The following is a 20,160-nucleotide window of genomic DNA, read 5'->3' on the forward strand; positions in this document are numbered from 1 at the left end:
GATGCTTTTTTTTCCCTTTCTACTTGTTATCTTAAGGTTTTTTTTTTCCATTATTTTAATATTAGTTTTAGTATAATATTAAAATACCATTCATATTTTAACTTTTTTTATATAATTTAAAGAAACCAATCCAATGTATAGGTTTTTTATTTTTATTTGAGGCTAAACACTATAGAAAAGCACAAAGTTTGTGTTTTCATCATGTTTATTTTCATATAAAAATATGGCATGCAGTTGTATCAAACAATGCATGCATAAACATCATTCAAAGTAAATTGTGATAATCATAATTAATAATAGCAATTAAAATTTCAAGGGAATAATCGACATTTATGATTTTTTTGTCATAATCCTGCAACCCTAATAATTGGTGATATTATTGGTGGGAATAAACTACCAATTTTCAAGTCAGGCTATCATAAGTGTGGAAACCAGAGCCATATAGAGAGAGAGTTGCGACAACGGAAGTTCGAAATGTTTGGTTGTCACGTGATTCGTGTCGACTACTCGACTTCAAATAGTTCCAGGAAGTGCATTAGCGGCCATTCAAACTGATAAGAGTAGAGTGACAGAACTGCGATTTCTGGTAATAAGGAGTCAATAAATGCATTTATTTTATATACTTATACAACACACCAACATGTGTATGTAGTTACAGCGATGTTGCATGTTAAAGAAATGTAAAATACAATTACATATAGTAATATAATTATGTATTATAGATAATATATCTATTATATCTAGTATAATTCTTACAATACTTATTCATGTACACAATATATTCAGGTTTAAAACAACTTACGCATACTCATATATAAGCATACTCATATATATAAACATGTACACTGCCATTCATAAGTAATGATGCTGAAAATTCAGCTTGGCATCACAGGAGTATATTACATTTTAAAATAGAAAACAGTTAGTTTAAACTGTAATTATATATTACGAGATTACTTTGTATTTTTATTCAAATAAATGCAATTAACTATTTACAGCAATTCATGAATACATTTCTAATAAATTTAATAGCATGCCAAGCATTTTGTATGTGTCCTTTCTTTCATGTTGTCCTTGCATAGTATCCACCATGGTTTGCTGTGCTGCATGGGGATGCTCCACTCGGTCAGAGAAAGGTGTGCGAATGTATGGCTTCCCCGCTGACATGGCGAGGAGAAAATAATGGTTGGCTCAAGTCAGCAGGAGCAATTTAAATATAAATAAAAATTACAACAACAAAAAATTGTTAGGTAATTATACTTAAATTTATTTACATGGAAAATTATTTACTAGAAATAAGGAACAAGCAAAGCCTTGCAAAACCCAGGGAGCTGAGACTCATGGTGAGACATCGCAGGGATTCATCAGTGTTACCTATAACTGTGCATTTAACCACCATGTGATATGTACCGTATGTGGGTAGACAAAAAAAAGTTGTGTATGGAAACTAAACTCAAGTCACTCTGCAGGCACATTTTGAGGCAAACCAATTTGTCATGACCAAAAAATTCAAGAGTAGGCTGAGACCAGATGCTATTCCCACAATCTTTGTACATCGTCCTGAGGTCAAAAAGAGGAGGGCCCTGCTCCACAATGCACCCCTAGACCTGTAAACATACAGCAAATGGCTGCTGATTACAGCTATATTATTTCAGGTGATACATATATAATAAGTACAAACTCGTACTAGTTGAAATAATATTTCTAATTTTGAAGTGATGTGATCTTTTCAATATTTAAAATTAGCAATACCATGTATTCTGCCTCTATCAGTTACAAAGGTTGAGGAAAAAAAGAATGAGGACACTCAGAGAGGGGAAAGTGACAGTGAAGAAATAGAGGACATGGCTAGAGAGGAGAGACAGGGACAGGTGACACTACCCACTCAGCCAGCAGCAAGTCAGTCAGCAGCCAGTCAGCATTCCAGTGAACCATCAGCCAGTTACCTGGGTCTATTAAAAAAATTAAAGAGACAAGAAAAAATATATAACAAAAATGCAAAGGCAGCACTAGGAAAAATAAAGAATGAAAATGCAGCTCTAAAAAAAAAAAGGTCCCCTCAGCACTCCTGACCTGCATCATCACTGATGCTCCATCACAGAAAAGTCCAGTGGCACCACTACCACCTATCCTCCACCTACCAGCACCCACAGAATGTTACAGTATGTTACTTTTATACACTAACAAGTTTATAATACAGTAGTATTATTTAATATAGACAGGTAATAGTCAATGAATCACAATGACTAAAAACACTCCACCCATGTTTTTGCAAACTCAAATTCACTTTAAATTTATATCAATAGGGTGCATTTTATTATTAAGGAATTTAATTATTTAATACGTGTAATAAGGAACAACTTTATAACCTCATTTTTACCACTTCCCCTAACCGCTGTCACACGTGATCAAACGTTATATTGAACTAACATAATAGGCTATGTAAAGTTAGCTAACTTTCCCCACCCTGCAAAAAAAAAAATGTTAAGACTCTTTTTTTCTAATTCTAAACACGATGGATTAAACTGAATTACAACCCGAATTCCGGAAAAGTTGGGACGTTTTTTAAATTTTAATAAAATGAAAACTAAAAGACTTTCAAATCACATGAGCCAATATTTTATTCACAATAGAACATAGATAACATAGCAAATGTTTAAACTGAGAAAGTTTACAATTTTATGCACAAAATGAGCTCATTTCAATTTTGATTTCTGCTACAGGTCTCAAAATAGTTGGGACGGGGCATGTTTACCATGGTGTAGCATCTCCTTTTCTTTTCAAAACAGTTTGAAGACGTCTGGGCATTGAGGCTATGAGTTGCTGGAGTTTTGCTGTTGGAATTTGGTCCCATTCTTGCCTTATATAGATTTCCAGCTGCTGAAGAGTTCGTGGTCGTCTTTGACGTAGTTTTCGTTTAATGATGCGCCAAATGTTCTCTATAGGTGAAAGATCTGGACTGCAGGCAGGCCAGGTTAGCACCCGGACTCTTCTACGACGAAGCCATGCTGTTGTTATAGCTGCAGTATGTGGTTTTGCATTGTCCTGCTGAAATAAACAAGGCCTTCCCTGAAATAGACGTTGTTTGGAGGGAAGCATATGTTGCTCTAAAACCTTTATATACCTTTCAGCATTCACAGAGCCTTCCAAAACATGCAAGCTGCCCATACCGTATGCACTTATGCACCCCCATACCATCAGAGATGCTGGCTTTTGAACTGAACGCTGATAACATGCTGGAAGGTCTCCCTCCTCTTTAGCCCGGAGGACACGGCGTCCGTGATTTCCAACAAGAATGTCAAATTTGGACTCGTCTGACCATAAAACGCTATTCCACTTTGAAATAGTCCATTTTAAATGAGCCTTGGCCCACAGGACACGACGGCGCTTCTGGACCATGTTCACATATGGCTTCCTTTTTGCATGATAGAGATTTAGTTGGCATCTGCTGATGGCACGGCGGATTGTGTTTACCGACAGTGGTTTCTGAAAGTATTCCTGGGCCCATTTAGTAATGTCATTGACACAATCATGCCGATGAGTGATGCAGTGTCGTCTGAGAGCCCGAAGACCACGGGCATCCAATAAAGGTCTCCGGCCTTGTCCCTTACGCACAGAGATTTCTCCAGTTTCTCTGAATCTTTTGATGATGTTATGCACTGTAGATGATGAGATTTGCAAAGCCTTTGCAATTTGACGTTGAGGAACATTGTTTTTAAAGTTTTCCACAATTTTTTTACGCAGTCTTTCACAGATTGGAGAGCCTCTGCCCATCTTTACTTCTGAGAGACTCTGCTTCTCTAAGACAAAGCTTTTATAGCTAATCATGTTACAGACCTGATATCAATTAACTTAATTAATCACTAGATGTTCTCCCAGCTGAATCTTTTCAAAACTGCTTGCTTTTTTAGCCATTTGTTGCCCCCGTGCCAACTTTTTTGAGACCTGTAGCAGGCATTAAATTTTAAATGAGCTAATTAAGTGGATAAAAGTGTAAAATTTCTCAGTTTAAACATTTGCTACGTTATCTATGTTCTATTGTGAATAAAATATTTGCTCATGTGATTTGAAATTCCTTTCGTTTTCATTTTATTAAAATTTAAAAAACGTCCCAACTTTTCCGGAATTCGGGTTGTAAGATAACAGATTTTACAATTAATAGGGTGTTCGTTACTAGCTTTATTCAGCTCCAATCCTAGCCTAATCTTTTAGTTATCTGATAACATCCCTTAAATCTATTCATTTATTGAGTAATAATCTACTAGAAGGTTTTAATTTACAATTTATTGTTATTAAGATGTACTGATAATATACAATCTTATTATTTAAACGCCTTACCTTTTAAAAGTGCATCGCAAACGGTTTGTTCTGCTGCATCTCTACGGCGCGGCATCGGTTTACTGCTACTTCCGGGAACTATTTAGAGGCTCCACGAGCCGCCATTGCTGTAAAAAAAGCGTTCCATTGGAGTCAATGGAGTTGTCGCAAGTCTCTCTCTATGTGGCTCTGGTGGAAACAAACCCCCTTTCTTGCTTCAAGACATTAGAGTTTTTTGGCACATACCCTTCATCCTGATTTACTAAGGAGATGGATCATGGTGTCAGTTTTTAATTTAATACTGCTAGAAAGCAGGTGGCACATGATAAACTGTACGATAAATATCAAAGTATGTATCAAATACCATACTTTTTTTTTTCTTAATCTCCTTTGGTTATGAAACAAAGTAGGCATCTTTTTTGTCCTGCAGCTGTTGTGTGTTAGCAACGCTCAGTAAATACTGAACACTGCCTCAGCCCCCGATCTCTGGGGTTTGGTGTGGTGTGGGTGGCCAGACTGTGCTCTTCTCCTAACCCATGCTGAGATCACACCTCGCTCCTTCATTGTGCCTGTTCTCCTCAACAAGTAGCCCGATTATGTGCTCAGTATTCCTGCAATGTGACTCAAAATTTGTAGCATGTGTTAATGAAAGGACATGGAGGAGCCTTCTTTGAGCTGAAGGACATCTTCATAAATTCCTGGAGCATTTAAATAATTCAGGGTCATGCATCTCAAAGTTGGCACTCTTGAGTTCTCAGAATCAATTAGCTTCAAGCCTGTGTCAATTTTAAAGAGCCTGGATATTTAAATTTAATCATACATGTGATCTTCATGTGAAAAATGAACTCTTTGTATGATCTAGCAAGATCGTGTTCACTGCAACCCTAGTAGAATTAGTTTCCTGTGGACAGGTTGGATTCCTTCTAAATTAAGGTTGGAGAACGTGTCATGATGACAGTAATCATTGATCATGAAAACACAATAATTGCATGTTTTATCTATATGTATATATATATGTGTTTGTGTGTGTGTGTGTGTATATATACACACACACACACACACACACACACACACACATGATGATTTATATATTTATATATCATATACGATGTTTAATTTATCATTTTGTGGTTGGTTATAGGGGCATCACAAGTTGTGTATAGCTTACAATTGGTATAGATTAACAAACTGGTTACAGATGGGACGAGGGCATTAATAGATGTTGACAGCACAAGATATTGAAAAAGAAAAACTACAGGGATGACAGTACGAGGTAATGGTCTCCTTTGTTGTTTTAAAGATTCATTTAAGGAAAATCTTTCTGGGCTGTCTGACAGCACAAAATGGTAAATGATTTTGCTTAGCCAGCGTTTGCACAAGGGGTTTATATATTCTCCAGTGCTGCAGAGACAGGAACCTGTGGTTTTCTGAATGATTGGGGACTACTGTTAGTGCTAGCAGTTGCAGTCAGTCTTTTCAAGTTTTAACAAGTCCATTTCAGAATCAAGGCAGCCACATTCTTGGCACTTCATGAACATTCCTCTCTGTGTCCTTCCTTTTACAATGTCTCTGTCTCTCCTGAAAACCAGAAGAACACTTTCCTGGTGTTGTCACTCACAACCTTTTGTTGCTGCAAAGCTGTGATTCACAGCCTGCTTGTAGTGATGGGTGATGGGAACAGGAAATAGCTGAGCTTAATGAGCATGATTGGCTGGTATGATGTCATCTCTGCTTGACCCTCACTGCCTGACCGCACAGACAGTAGAATGGTGTAGATATGGAAGTGCCTTTGTGAGGAGCGATTGCTCCCTCAGGTAGTGCTTAATGTTTTGGTTTGCTTTTGCTCTCCAGTCCCTGCCTGAGGGCTGATGGGTTATTTGGTCACTTTCTCTATATTTAGCTTGCTGATGGCACACTATATATATTTTTTTCAGTGTTAAAAATACTCTATCCACCTTAATATGCATAGACCGTTATAAATAAGCCATCTGTAGGCTGATTTCCCTGAATAGTGTAACACTGTGGCTCTGTAGCACTATGAAAACATTTTTCTGTTTGTTTGAGCATCCAGACTAGTCCCACAGCAGTAACACTGGCATAACCAATATTATCTTTATGGACTCTTTTCACATTTCTGGAATTGTAAACGTAGAGATACATGGGAGACCATGGCAAATATTATTTTTGTGTTCAATCTACTAATTTTCTACAACTTGATACATGAGGGGAAATAGAAAGAAATGAATTGCATCAGTCAGAAAAGAGAGAAATGTCACATTTAATGCCTCGCCCTCACCAGCTGTATTGGAAATTTTAGTGCAAGAAAACATGAATTCTAGGATGAAATAAAACATTTTTTTAAATATTTAAAAAGATTCCTTTTTAAAATAAACGCTAATATGATTAACAAAGTATTGGTTTCCACAAAAAGCAGCACAACTTTTTTCAACACTGATAATAATAAGAAATGTTACTTGAGCATCATATCAGCATATTAATATGATTTCTGAAGGACCATGTAACACTGAAGGCTGGAGAAATGGCTGCTGAAGATTTGCCTTTTCCATCACAGGAATCAATTACATTTTATATTGAAAATTATATTATACTGAAATAGAAAATTTCATTATTGAAACTGTAATGATATTCTACAATATTACTATTTTTACTATATTTTTGATCAAATAAACACAGCATTGGTAAGCATAGGACCCAAACCTTTAAACGGCAGTGTATGATTGTATGATCATATTGGTTGAATAAACATAATATGTTTCATCTGTTTTTTGCCATGTATCAAGGATGTAGCAATTCATTGTGCTCTTCTTCTAGTTGAAAGTCTCACAGTTTCACTCAAGGACATATTGATGTAGGGCAACAATGTGATTTTTGTATCTCTTCAGTTCACGGTCATTTTTTTTTAAGTCAATAACATGAGCTGAAGATGTTACATGGATTTGGTTATTTCTCTTTCCATTCACACAGCTTGTTTACAGGGATCTGAAGCAGATACAGAGGTCTCTCTATATTCTACCAGCAGTGTGTTTACCAGGGTTCCTCTCCTCAGGTGGATCAGTGTGGCCTTTGTTTGTCCAGCCCAGCAGGGGTGATGGCTGCTGCTTGTGTTCATTTCTTATGGTATGTTGTGCAACTAAAATGACCCAGTAGAATGTTATTGTGCTTGCACAAGGAAAAAGGAGCTCATAATTCTGGCCTCCACCCATGATGTCCTGTGGGCCTTTGAATTCCAGCCAGGAGCATGATGAAATGCTTGGGAAAGGGCAGACCTCTCACCTCACCTAGAACCCCAGCGTGACCTGAATCCACCTCAGATAATCTCCATAATTTGGCAGGTACAGGTGTCAGTTTGGGCAGTTTAGGTATGAAATTTCACTGCCTCACTCTTTTCTTTGTTCTAACATCCACAAGAAACCTTAAATATGCCTTTGGAATGCTGAGCTTAGTTTAGCCTTTTGTTGAGATGAACTCGAGTGGTCAGCCCAAGCCAGACATGGCTCTCTTCAGGGTTCATAAGGATAGACGTCATCAATGAGTGCATGCCACAGCCATTTACAGCATCGTGTGCCCATTCATCCATCCATTCATGTTCATGCTGTTGGTTCAGCTGGTGAAGTATTTAAAAAGGTTAGTTCACCCAAAAATGAAAATGTGTTATTAGTTACTCACCCGCATCTCGTTCCCAACCCGTAAGTCCTTCTTTAATTTTCAGAACACAAATTAAGATATTTCAGTGTTGCAAAGTTCATCCATAATGAAATGAATTAAATTCAGCTATAAAGCAGCTCAACAGAATAGAGGTGGGTTCGTAAAGCTTAAGTTTTGCTTTCAGCCGATAGTGTCAGTGCAGTCAAATCACAAGTCAAACGACATTACTAAATGTTAAGTCTTTTAAACCCAAAAGTCTTTTTAAAGTCAAAATCAACAGTGGCAAGGAACCAAAGCGAATGTTAAGAAATGGAGTGAGAGTACATATTTGACCACTACTGTATGCTTAACGTCTTTGCAAATAACTCCATTCTGAACATACATTCTTGGTTACAAGGCGCCACAGTGTAACTACTTTTTCGTGCCTAGGCCCTGCATCTGCAAGGCTCTGGCACTCCTCATGCCCTCCAGGCTGGGTGGGGTGTTAGGAGGAGGGCACAGGCTGGTAGTGAAAGAGGGCATTGTAGTTGGTCCCCCACACCTCAGTGCAGCCTCTATCGTTCCTGGCCTGGACCCTTGTGTAGTCAGGAACAGGGCTGAAATAGACACTCTGTGTGCAGGAACCAGCAAATGTCTCGATTCGAGCCAGCTTCCTTTGGAAAACACCTCCCAGAATCCCGAGTGTTTGTGGAGGCCGCCGGCTCTCACCCTGGCCCCATACTTTATTACTTTATCCCATCTTGCCTGCCCATTTCAGATGTTATGCTTTTAGAAAATGAGCCTCATTTCTCCAAGATAAGACGTGCTGAATCTGCTGAGTCAGAATTCAGTTAATGGGCATATGTTTCTGCATAAGATTTTCTATCTATCAGATTTCCCTGACAAGACTTTTCAAATCAATACATCATAACGCATCAGTCATGGGTCTATGTGTGTTGCCTCTCATAGATCTCACAGAGGACTGTGAAAAAAAATGTTCAGGCCTGTTTATACAAAAATGAATGATCCTTGTGAAAATGCAGTGCAAAAAACATTTTCATTTGAATGAACAGCTGTTCATCTGTTTGATGCAAAAATGTGCTTGCCGTCAATGTCACATTTATTTATTTTATTTCATTTTTTTGCTATTTTTTATTTTGCTATTTAGCTATAGCAGAAAAGCCCAGAACCTGTTTTCTTGTTTCTCTACACTTGTTTTTGTGTTATTTGATGATATAACCAAAACACCATTTCAAATAGAAAAATCAGAAGAAGAAAAAAATTATGTAAAAAAAAAAAAGTTGTAGTGCTGAAATTTGTGGAGGTTTTAAGCACCACCTACTGTCAGAGTGTATTTACATTTTCATTCAGCCTATCTGTTGATTTTTTTCCACATAAAATTGGGCCATTGTGTTGATGTGAACAGGCTTTGCAGTGAAATTTGAAATATTTATACAGATATTATTATTATTATTAATATCGCCAATTATTTGTATATTTTTGTATAATAAAAAAAAATCTACAAACTATTTTTATAAATTTTCACTGCTTTTGAAGATAAGTTTGTTTTGGTTGTGTGTATGCCTGCAGAACAAGCTAAATTATCCTGAATCTGTCTGCTGTTTCTAGACTCATATGACTTTCCTTCATGGTTTCAGGAGGACTGAGTTTGGAAATGAAAGCAGCACTGTTAATTTCTGGTGTGGTTCGAGTCCTCCGGCAGTAGCCAGTCAGCTGCTCTATATGATGAAAGAAACTAAACCTAAGGACAAACCACTCAGTTTAATTTTACTCCCCAAACAAAAAGTTTTATGTCGTGATAGAATGAGTGACATTTTTCGTCAGTCTTTCTGCTGTTCTGTAATGTAGGTGTTTATGCGGTGACCTCTCCCTTTAGCCACCTGCAGAGGAAGCAAATAGAGCCTGCTTGGCCGTGTAATTGAATTGAGCATCACATTGGTAGTTTTGGACAGCGGGGTGAATGGAACAGTAGGAGGGTCATTTCAACATCAGTATAACAAACCAACACACCTCCACTCTCTAGAGAACAGCTCGCAATTTACTGCTGTTGCTTCTCAAAAGCTTCAGTCAACACGGATAAGACACGGAGATAATGTACTTTTACGCTGTTTGTTCATCCTTAGCACAGTTTGACGGGAACCATCTGGCCGGGCTCCAGGGATATGACTATTGAAGTGTTGGGTGTTTAGTTTATCAGATACAGCTGAAGAGAAGCCCTCGTTCTCCTGGCACTCTCTGCTCCTGGGCTCTGCATATGATGTGCGACCTGTCTGGATGCTGGTGTTTAATTTATTGCTCATTTTCAGCACAGCACAGCTTTTTCAGCATGGCCAGTACATTTTAATTTTGGGGATAAAATTGATTTAGTAGACTTTATTAGCACTTTATTTTGGGGGTGCTCTTTTGATTTATTTTTAGACCTTTCATCCAGGAAAATGATAGAGAAAGTGAGGGGGATGGGATTGGGACTAGTGCTCACTGCTTAACCAATATACAGTAGTTTTTTGATGGCAAATGCTAATATCTAGAGATCTTGGTGGCCGCTGGCTGATATAAAGCTAATAAATAGATATCACACAATTTCATTTAAATTAGTAAATAAAACAAACATACAAAAAGACAATGAAAAGTATAATAATTTTAGTGCTGTCAAACGATTAATAACAAATAAATGTGTTTTTTTAACATAATAATATGTACGTGTACTGTGTTTATTTATTATGTATATATAATACACACACATATAGAACCATCTGTGCAACTTTTGATTCTATACTTGAAAAAGCAATAAATACATAAATTCTAATAAATTTAAATAAATTCTCAAATGGTAGATTTGCAGATTTGTAGAATCACATTCATGAACTTAAAAAATGCACACAAACACCTGGGATTGACCTTTTTTTAACAGGTCATCATGTTCCCTCTGAGTAATACAGAATTGCGTTATATGGAGCTGCTGCCCAGGAATGTGATGACATTTATTCTACTCATTCATTTTTATTAAAACATGATTTATGTCCACATTGCAAAACTTTGACCCGTTCTTCAATTTCACAAACCCTTCATTTCAGATCTCTCCTCCTTTAACCTCCCTGCAGTGAAGTGGCAACTTTTCATGATCTAGTGCTTAGGCATCTGTCAGTACCTATGAAATAGATGAGCTACAGTTCTCTGCTTGCATCATTGCTGAACCTTTCCATTTAGATTTATGGCTCCACCAGTGGAAATATATTTGCCTTGTGCGAACAGTTAAGCAATGTCAGACTCCTACTATCCATGTAGTGGCAGTTGCTGAGGTTCACATGGGCTGACGAAGGTGTTAAGAAGCACAAGCTGTCTGTTTCTGTTTTCGTCTGCTGATGTCATTGGTACAAACGCCTGATGTCATTCTTCATAGTTCATATTTAAACTGGAGAAGGGTCAAGGTCATGCAAGAGGGCCCCCTTTGTAAAATGACTTCTGCTGCAGGGCTGAAGCAGATGAAGCACATGGGGCTGCTTTTTTTTTGTAAAGCTTTGTAGTTTGGGTTTAGATGTGCAGCAAAGGGTCTTCACTGGAATAACCATTATCTTAATTACATTTAATTAAAGTTTTATGAGTGTGTTTGAATTAGACTCTTTACTATACACTTGAGTCCAGTTATGGGTCATGGTTTACCACCAGTGTGCTCAAAAAGATTACTGTATTATCAGCTACTATAAATACCAGTAGATCTGCAGGGTGATAAATCACTTTCTTAATAAATCTGCGTTAAATGAGTCGAGTACAGCTTGTTTAAATTGATACTGTAGTTCATCCAAAAATACTCATAATAATCATTTACTCACCCTCGTGTCATTACAAGCCTGTATGACAGAATATTTTGAAGAATGTTGGGTACCAAACTATTTTGGTTCCTATTGACTTTCTTTTTCCGATTCAATAGAAATCAATTTGAATCTTTACTGTTTCTTTACCAAAATATCTTCTTTTTTATTTCAAAGAAGTCAGACATGTTTGGAACGATGCAAGGGTGAGTAAATGATGACAGAGTTTTCATAATTTGGTGAACTATCCCTTTAAGACACTGCTGGAGGGCCAACAACCCTTATTAACTTATAAAGATATTCTTGATATGTTTGTAACCTTTTTATCCTTTCTTGGAAACTGATCTTTGGTCAGCTGCTCAGTAAATAACGTGTCTCTGTCAATAAGCAGATAAAATGGGCCATGCATGAAGACAGGGCATGTATGTATGTAATCTTGTTGTGATCAAGAATCCTTTAGGTTAATCCAGCTTACTGTGACGCTGTGTAGATACTGCATGTCTCCCATTGGTTAAGGGATGGGGCTGGCTAGTCTTGAGCTGGGATAGGATGAGCTGGCATCAACACTATAGATTAACCCTTTGTTTGACAAACCACTTCACATGCTGCTATCTACCTATAGTTCTGTCATTGTATAGAATTGTATCATTCTGTGTATCATTTTCTGCCCATTAAACCTGTCCTGACAAACTGCACTTTTCAAGTTAATATACATTTATATGAATTTCTGTTATCATTGGAATGAAATTAAATTATTGCAATTCTGCTTCCTTAAATTTAAATTAGAGTTCCAATTCTGCATCCTGTTTGCCACCACAGTTCTAATTCTAAAAGTTTAGGAATTTAATTTTAATTTAAAAGACTTAGTTCACTTCTGAATGGCGCATAGCATGGGAATCACAATAGGAAAAAAATTCGTACATAACTTTTTCTGTTGTTGCTTCATCCAACTGTAGATGTGTTGCTGGGCTTTTTGCAATAATGCAAAAATCTATATTTCAAAAAGCCTTTTAATAAATCCACTGATTTAACAGCTGATTTTCAGCTCTGTGGTATTTCATCTGATACTGTTAGCTATGTTTTTTTCAGCAATATCAGCAATTTATAACTGCTCAGTGTAGAATTTTGCAAATGAATGATTTGTATTACAGGTCAAATCTAACAAATGTCAGCAAAAGGACACAGTGAATATGGATTTGCATATAGAAACATCAAATGTTATTGGTTTGTGTATATCTATACAAATGTATTTTTATATGCCAGCTTTATGAGAGTATATAGCCAATGGAGAATTCTTTCCTTTCCATCTGTGATGAAATGGGGAAGATTTTAAATATCTCGTATTGTGTTGCTCTTGTTGAGGCATGTGGTCAACTTCCAAACCACATTGCTCATTTCCTGCCTCAATGCACATCCCCTCCTGAGGGCAGAAATGCTAACTGTATATTTCTCAGAATTTATTGGTAGAACAACAACAATATTGCAATGTGGCATACAGTACAATGCACCCATGACATCAGGACCAGTCTGAATATAACAAGCCTGTACTTAAAAAGAGGCAATGTTTTGGATGTGCTGTATATGGTGAGGAAGGAAACAAACCTTAGACACAAGGTCAACACGCCTCAGATAGGAAACAAGATTTTCTTTGCTTGGGAGAAAAAAACATTCCATCCAATGAGAAAGTAAAATGGTAGAAATCAGAAATCACAAGCCAATAAGGGTGAGTTACAGACGATGGTTAAGGAGACTAAACACCAAACCTGATAGATTCTTGCTAGTTTAAAAGAGTTGGGCAAGTGAGATAATTTCAAATATGTTTATTTTTATACAACATTAAGTGATATGAACCAATGGATTTAAGCATTTAATCTCTTTTTTTATTTATTTTAGCTTGCCATTGATACCGTCAATATCTGTTGTTGTGTTTGTCTCTAGCTGTATCCCAGCAGGCCACTCTGTGACCTTATGCACTGACGTCAGGAATTTCAGTCTCACTGTCCTCTGGATGTTTACTTTTGCTCACAAATACATAATGCTCTCACATTCCACAACATACGGCTTCCTGTCTCAGTTTGTCTCCCACCCACTTTCCTTGTCTTTCGGTCTTTCTTTAAAATCCACATGAGTGCACATATTAACACAAGGCAAATTTTACTCTATGATGGCCCTGACACATTCTCTTGCTCCTTGTGACCAATAATACTGTCTGTGGCAGTTGGTGCAGCTGTTGTTGAACAGATCTTATTTCTGCACTGTTATGAAATCATTCCCTAACTGCTAGATATGAGTTTCCACATGGGTGTTGACATATGTAACAGCCTGTGGGCACATATAGAACATCCTGAGGATGTGTGTGAAATAGTGTCAGGTCAAAAATCCTCTTTCCACTATAAAGCTTTCTTTCATCTTTGCTTGTTTCTCACCATGTTCATTGATTTGTGGAAGACAATTCCCTACTGTAACTCGCTTCCTTTTCTTTGTTTCCCCTTTTTTTACTCACTCTTCTGTAAATCCACACAGCTTATCACCTCATATCCTTTACACTTATTCAAAAGGACACTTTTTTTTATTCTTTCTTTTCTTTCTTTGACTTATATATTTATCCTAAATCACCACAAAAGTATCCAAATATTTCAAGCTAGGCTTAATGTATATTAGGGCTGAAACGATTCCTCGAGTAACTCAATTACAAAAAATGATCGAGGCAAATTCCTCTGCCTCGAAGCCTCTTTTAATTTATTTTAAAGCTCACGTCAGGTTCTTTCGCAATAATTTTTTTAATGTGACAATGCGTTTACGTCACCCACAAAGCGGAAGGAGACACAAAGAATCAGCAGTGTTTTGATTTGAGGGCACGGGCAAACGTAAAGAGAACGTCGTGGCGTGTGTCCATTGCAAGATAGAGCTGGCATACCACAACTAGGGCCCTATGATTCCTATGATCCCTATGAGGGAATCGAGGGAATCGCGGAATCCAGTCATAAAAACGGATTTTACAGTTTAACGTGGAATGGCACGGAATTTGCCAAATTTTGAATGAATTAATCAAAAATAGGTCATTGCACTTACATCAAATCACGATATGGACTAATATCTGTAAATATTAAGCCGGAACAGTCCATTTAAATATGAATCCTGCATGTTCTGCGTGTCTGTGTTAATGAATGGCGCAGAAGCGCGTCTCCGTTTATTTACACACACTGAAGCGCGTGTGACGCTCCGGTAATTTCAGCATCTGCTGTCTCACTAAATAAGGACGTGAACACATGAACAACATCTCCAGAACTGCTCTGACAGTCACTTCATGAGCATTTTACAGTTTGATTTGAGTAAAACTAGCGTCACATCACATACACAGAACTGTAAAGGTACGTCAACCCGTCAAAATAAAAGTCCGGTTTAGTTTCTTTATTGCGGGTTAGTACCAAAAAGTTAAGTTTGCTTAATTTTCAATAATTAAAAGATAAATTAAATTAATACTTTATGTGTTTAATGTGCAACTCAGAAAATGCTTTATTTAAAACCCCAGCTGAATGGCACTTAAATGCACTTAATTCATTGTCAACTTTATTGTCATTGTTCACAGCACAAGTACAGACAGAGAAACAATGGGTACTAATTAAATGTTTATTTTTGATGTATGCATTGCAATCTATGCATTTAAAAAATAAAAATATTTTTTTTCTAAAAAAGGAAACTTGGTTGTTCATTTTAAGAGCCCCAGGAGTCTTATTTTCTCTTGCATAATTAATATTGCACTTTAATTAAACAAAAACACATTTTATCCGATTACTCGATTAATCGATGGAATTTTTAGTAGAATACTCGATTACTAAAATATTCGATAGCTACAGCCCGAATTTAAATACTTGACTGGCTCCATTGCTGCAAAACCTACTTTTTCAGATGATATGTACACCAAAGGAGCTATAATTTGCATATGCAGGTTTATTAAACAGCCCAGTGTAAAAAAACATGCATGTGGGTACATTTCTGCAAAATGATATTGTGTTGTTTGTAGCATGTTTCATTGCACATTTAAAGTGAACTATCCAGTGACTGGCGCTGAATATAGCATATTTAATTTTCCTCAAAACATTTCATGTCAGTTTAGCAGCATATTACATTAGTCGTTGTATGTATCATGGCAGTTAAAAAAATAAATCTTCTGTGAGTGGCTATAAAATGTTAATGCTCTGTTGTGTTGGAAATTAATATACCCACTGCACAAACTAAACCAAAAGTGTAAAACCAAAAACATAAGCAAACATGAGAGGGAAAAAAACACATTTGATGAACCAACCATGCCACCTGAGCTTGCTTGTACAAGGCTTTGAGCTCTTTTTTTGGGGGGGGAATAGTTTGACCTGTGTTTCACAGGACTTATACCCAAGCTAGTGCAATGCTGTATCAGGTGAGCTACCGAGCAAGTTTACTATATGTGAAAAGCCATACATATATTGAGCTAGTTATGTGATTCTAACATGAACATATTCAGCTGGAAACAGTGACATGTCATTCCAATGAGCCTAGGTTGAAATATTTTTTATATAACTATACATTCGTTATATAATTCAGTATCACTCCACCCTTACTGTGTGCTTTTGATTGTATTGTTAAATTACATCAGGCAGTATGTCCTACAAAAGCCCCCAACAGCACATAGGGCCTTTTGGCATTCATTTTCATTCTGCTGGCTCACTCTTCACCTATTTTCCACCTGGTTGAATACGACCTGCTGTGCCCCCTGCAACAGCCATCTGAAGTGGCTTAATGAATTTAAGAGCATGTCTGTCGTAGTCCTGGCTTCTGTCCACCCGGAGCAAGCACTAGACCTTTGTGTGATTCAAGTAAATTAAATTGTGTGAACCACGACAGGGTTAATGAAAATGCTTCTGAACTGGGTGGCGAAGTTGGATATGCATGAGCTGTGATTGTTATTATTATTATCATAGGGTTGCTTGTTTTAAGAAAGCCACTGGATAATGAAGGCTCTCAGCATGTAATGAGCAGTTAATGACATCCAGGGCACCTAAATTTGACTTAATGGACACAGGAAAAAAAAAAGTTTTTCTGTTTGACATACAAAGTCTTAGATTTATTTTTGTAGACTATTGTAAAACTGTTTATTCATATGCCCCTGTTGTTTTAATGCACTGTATCATGAAGTCTGCTATGAATTTCTGCATATAAAATAGCTTGTTTAATGTTAGTTAAACCTTATAAAATAGTACTATGATGCAATGGTGGTGTGTTATCAGATGGTAATCGAAGTACAATGAACAAAATACAATAAATTGTGTTAAAATTGTTCAAGAACCATGTCTTATTTTAAATTAATATTGACAGGGGTCTTCAAAACGGTGATGGGATCTGTGTAACATTTCAGAGAATAAAGAGTCAAACAATGTTTTAAGAATTAAAAATACTGGATTACTGTTTTTAATTATCAGAAAACATCAAATCCACTGACAGCTATTAAATTGTAGGTCAACAGTAACAGTAAGAAATAGTTGTCATCACCATTAGCTTGCACTATTTTCTAAGACAATAATATGATCTATAAAGATGCTACATATAGGCTATTCTGTACAGAACTAGCCTACATTTAATGTAAAAAGTTTATACATTCAGCATTAACTGAATAGAAGGAAGTTGATTATCAGGTTAATGGTGGGATCGAAAAGTTTGAAAACCCCTGCGTAAATCTGCATTTTTTTTGTATCTAATCAAACTTAAGAGTCTGCACATGCACCTTTAATCGTGGAACTCTTTTTTGCCAACTTTGTCTCTACGGACTCTCGCTGCTTTGTAAAGATTTAATTGGTTTAACCCACGTGCTGATTTGAACCATATTCTCCACCTGCTCCACTGAGGCGCGTTATTCCGAGCGCTCACTGCTATTGTAAAAGACGTGATGTAATTCACGGAGGACTTGAAGCGGACGAAGATGATGAGAAAGACCAAGATTACTGTGGTCCAGCGGCGCATAGACTGACAGCTTTGTGTTGATTCCACGAGGGCGCGCGGGATGTATTTGTATGTTTGTTTACATGCTCTCTAGGAAAATCTGCTGTTGTTCGATAAACCTACCGGACCGAGTCTGTAAACCCTACAGAAGTCAGCAGCACCGCCGCCCCCTCTCCAGCCCCACTGGTTGGCTCTCACTCACCGCAGCTCGTGTGACCCCCTCTGGACTGAAGAGAGAGAGAGAGAGCGGCTTGCGATGACAGCTGAGAGATGAGCACGGCCAGATGACCGTGTCAAACACCGACCGTCCCGGGCAAGCATTCATTCTAACGCTTCTAACGCGACTGTGTCACGTACTGTTTGTTGCGGAGGAATGGCCATTTGATCACTTGATCACTTGAGAGTTGTAGTTAATGGGCCGGATTGCGTAAGACCGCGCGGTGATTTCGGAGTTCCAGCTTCTTCGAGGGACTCTTCAAACATGAATAACACGAAGAATCAGCGAGTAAGTGATCACGTTTACACTTAAAGATCTGATTTCTCGGTCTGACCGCGATGACGTATTTTGACGGTACTGTCAGGGTTTGTGTTATAAATGTGGTTTATGTCGTAAATATACTCTTGTGTGATGTTAATTCATCCGTGTAACAGATGTTATGTTGTTATCTCAGCTAACGCTAGGCGTTTGTGTGCAGGTGCGCGTGCAGCAAGGTCAGATACCCACGCGCACTCAGTACCTGCATTCACGAGATGATGCGCGGAGGAGGCTTGTCACTTGTCTGCTGGATCTCATTGTATTTTCTTTTGTTGTGCTGTTGTTGTTGTTGAGGAATTTGTCCCTTAGCTCTATTGTTGTTTTTAAAAGTTGATTAACTTTTAATTCAATAATTTTCCAATTAAGATATTTATGTTGACCGTAAAGAAGGGCTGTAAATTTGTCGTAATGAAAAGACGCAGCAACATGCCTTGCCAAAACAGAACAACGGCGATTCATATTATTAAAAAACATTCCAATTAAATTGTTTAAAAGATCGCACAGGATGGATTGTGGTAGGAGATCATTATTCTTGAAACAGTGATTATAGGCTACTGTACTGCAGTAACTGAACTTATTGGAGGGGAGTTTTCCAGAAAAACAACCCCCCCCCCCAAAAAAAAAATAAAAAAATAAAAATCAGTTTAAGGAGGTGGCTCTGTTGAGGCCATTTTTTAGAGGGTTTGTAATGGAACTACTTTTGTAGTTTACCATGTTAGGATATACTGCATAGGTTCTGGTTGAGACCCTGTAAGTCTTCTTACAGTTCATGATTGAGAGAGCATTAGCTGTTAAACCCATAGCCAGTGTAGTGTTGACGTACACATATTTATGAGGTCTCTTTACTTAAATAGCACTGCTAATTATTTAATTTCGATTTGTAAAAATATATATTTTGATATTTTGAGTGAGTTATTTGAGCTGGTTCAAATCAAACTGGTTGGTAAACACATAATTCTTTTGAATATGGAATTTTCAGCAGGTCATTTGACCTGGTTTGAATCAAACAGTTTGGTAAACAAATCACTCTTTTGAATCTGATGTTTTTATTGAGTCAGTTGAACTGGTTTGAATCAAACTGGTTTGATTTATTCAAAAGTGAGACAAGCTGTTCCTTTACTTGACTTTATTAAAACATTTTAGGTTATGTAATATTATATAAAAGAACCACTGAATATTTTTTGGAACCGGTACTTTGACACACACTGAATAGATTCCTGGAAATAGCCGGATTTCCAATCAGTGATGTTCAGCTTTTTTCCTTCTTATCGTGTTACATCTATTAAAGTCATGTACATCTACACGCTAAAACTTAGCACATGATCTTTGCCACACAGTATCAGAAACGCACTCCTCCAACCAACCATTATTCCCTCTCCTCTCGGTTTCACTTTTTTGCTGTTTTCATTGAGTCAGTGTGTTGTTGTGAGGATTCAATGTCAGGACCATGTTAAACCACCGGCAGTCTGATGCAGAAAAGGTCAGGTTTGAAGAGACGATTAGACGCAGAGACAGCTTGCTCTTTCTGCTTTGAAGATTTCTTGGATTCATTTAGTTCTTGACCCTCAGCCTGGTGTTTTCTCTCAGGAAGTTAATCAATGAAGATCAATGTGGGAATGCTTGGTGATTGTCATGATGTGCTGGATTCAGTTCAGGCCTGCTAGCTGCTTGCTGCTGCAGTCAAATTGCATTTAGTGAATCAATATTTGCTGAAGAGATGCTGTTCCTTCCTCCCAATTGTCTTCAGAGATGCATCTACCATATTGCCGCTTGAGAAATCACAGCTTTAACTATATTTGTAGATTTCATGTTACAGTTGCATTTTGGGTATCTTTTATACAGCATCTTCATTGTGTAGGT

At 37.4% G+C, this 20,160-nt stretch overlaps 1 protein-coding gene across 5 annotated transcripts in view; it reads left to right on the top strand.

Annotated features, from left to right (window-relative positions):
* Positions 1-20,160, top strand: part of rtkna (rhotekin a) — a 72,696-nt gene that overhangs the window by 21,887 nt on the left and 30,649 nt on the right. The window contains exon 1 of one of the 5 annotated variants that reach the window (XM_059550233.1): positions 17,902-18,270. The exons of the other annotated variants lie outside the window; for them this stretch is intronic. Within the exon in view, the coding sequence (XP_059406216.1) occupies positions 18,247-18,270 (24 nt within the window). The 5' untranslated portion in view covers positions 17,902-18,246. Of the gene's footprint in view, positions 1-17,901; positions 18,271-20,160 lie in introns of those variants that run through there. 5 annotated transcript variants of the gene reach the window in all.

Source organism: Carassius carassius, chromosome 5, assembly GCF_963082965.1.
Source record: "Carassius carassius chromosome 5, fCarCar2.1, whole genome shotgun sequence".
Classification (NCBI taxonomy): domain Eukaryota; kingdom Metazoa; phylum Chordata; class Actinopteri; order Cypriniformes; family Cyprinidae; genus Carassius; species Carassius carassius.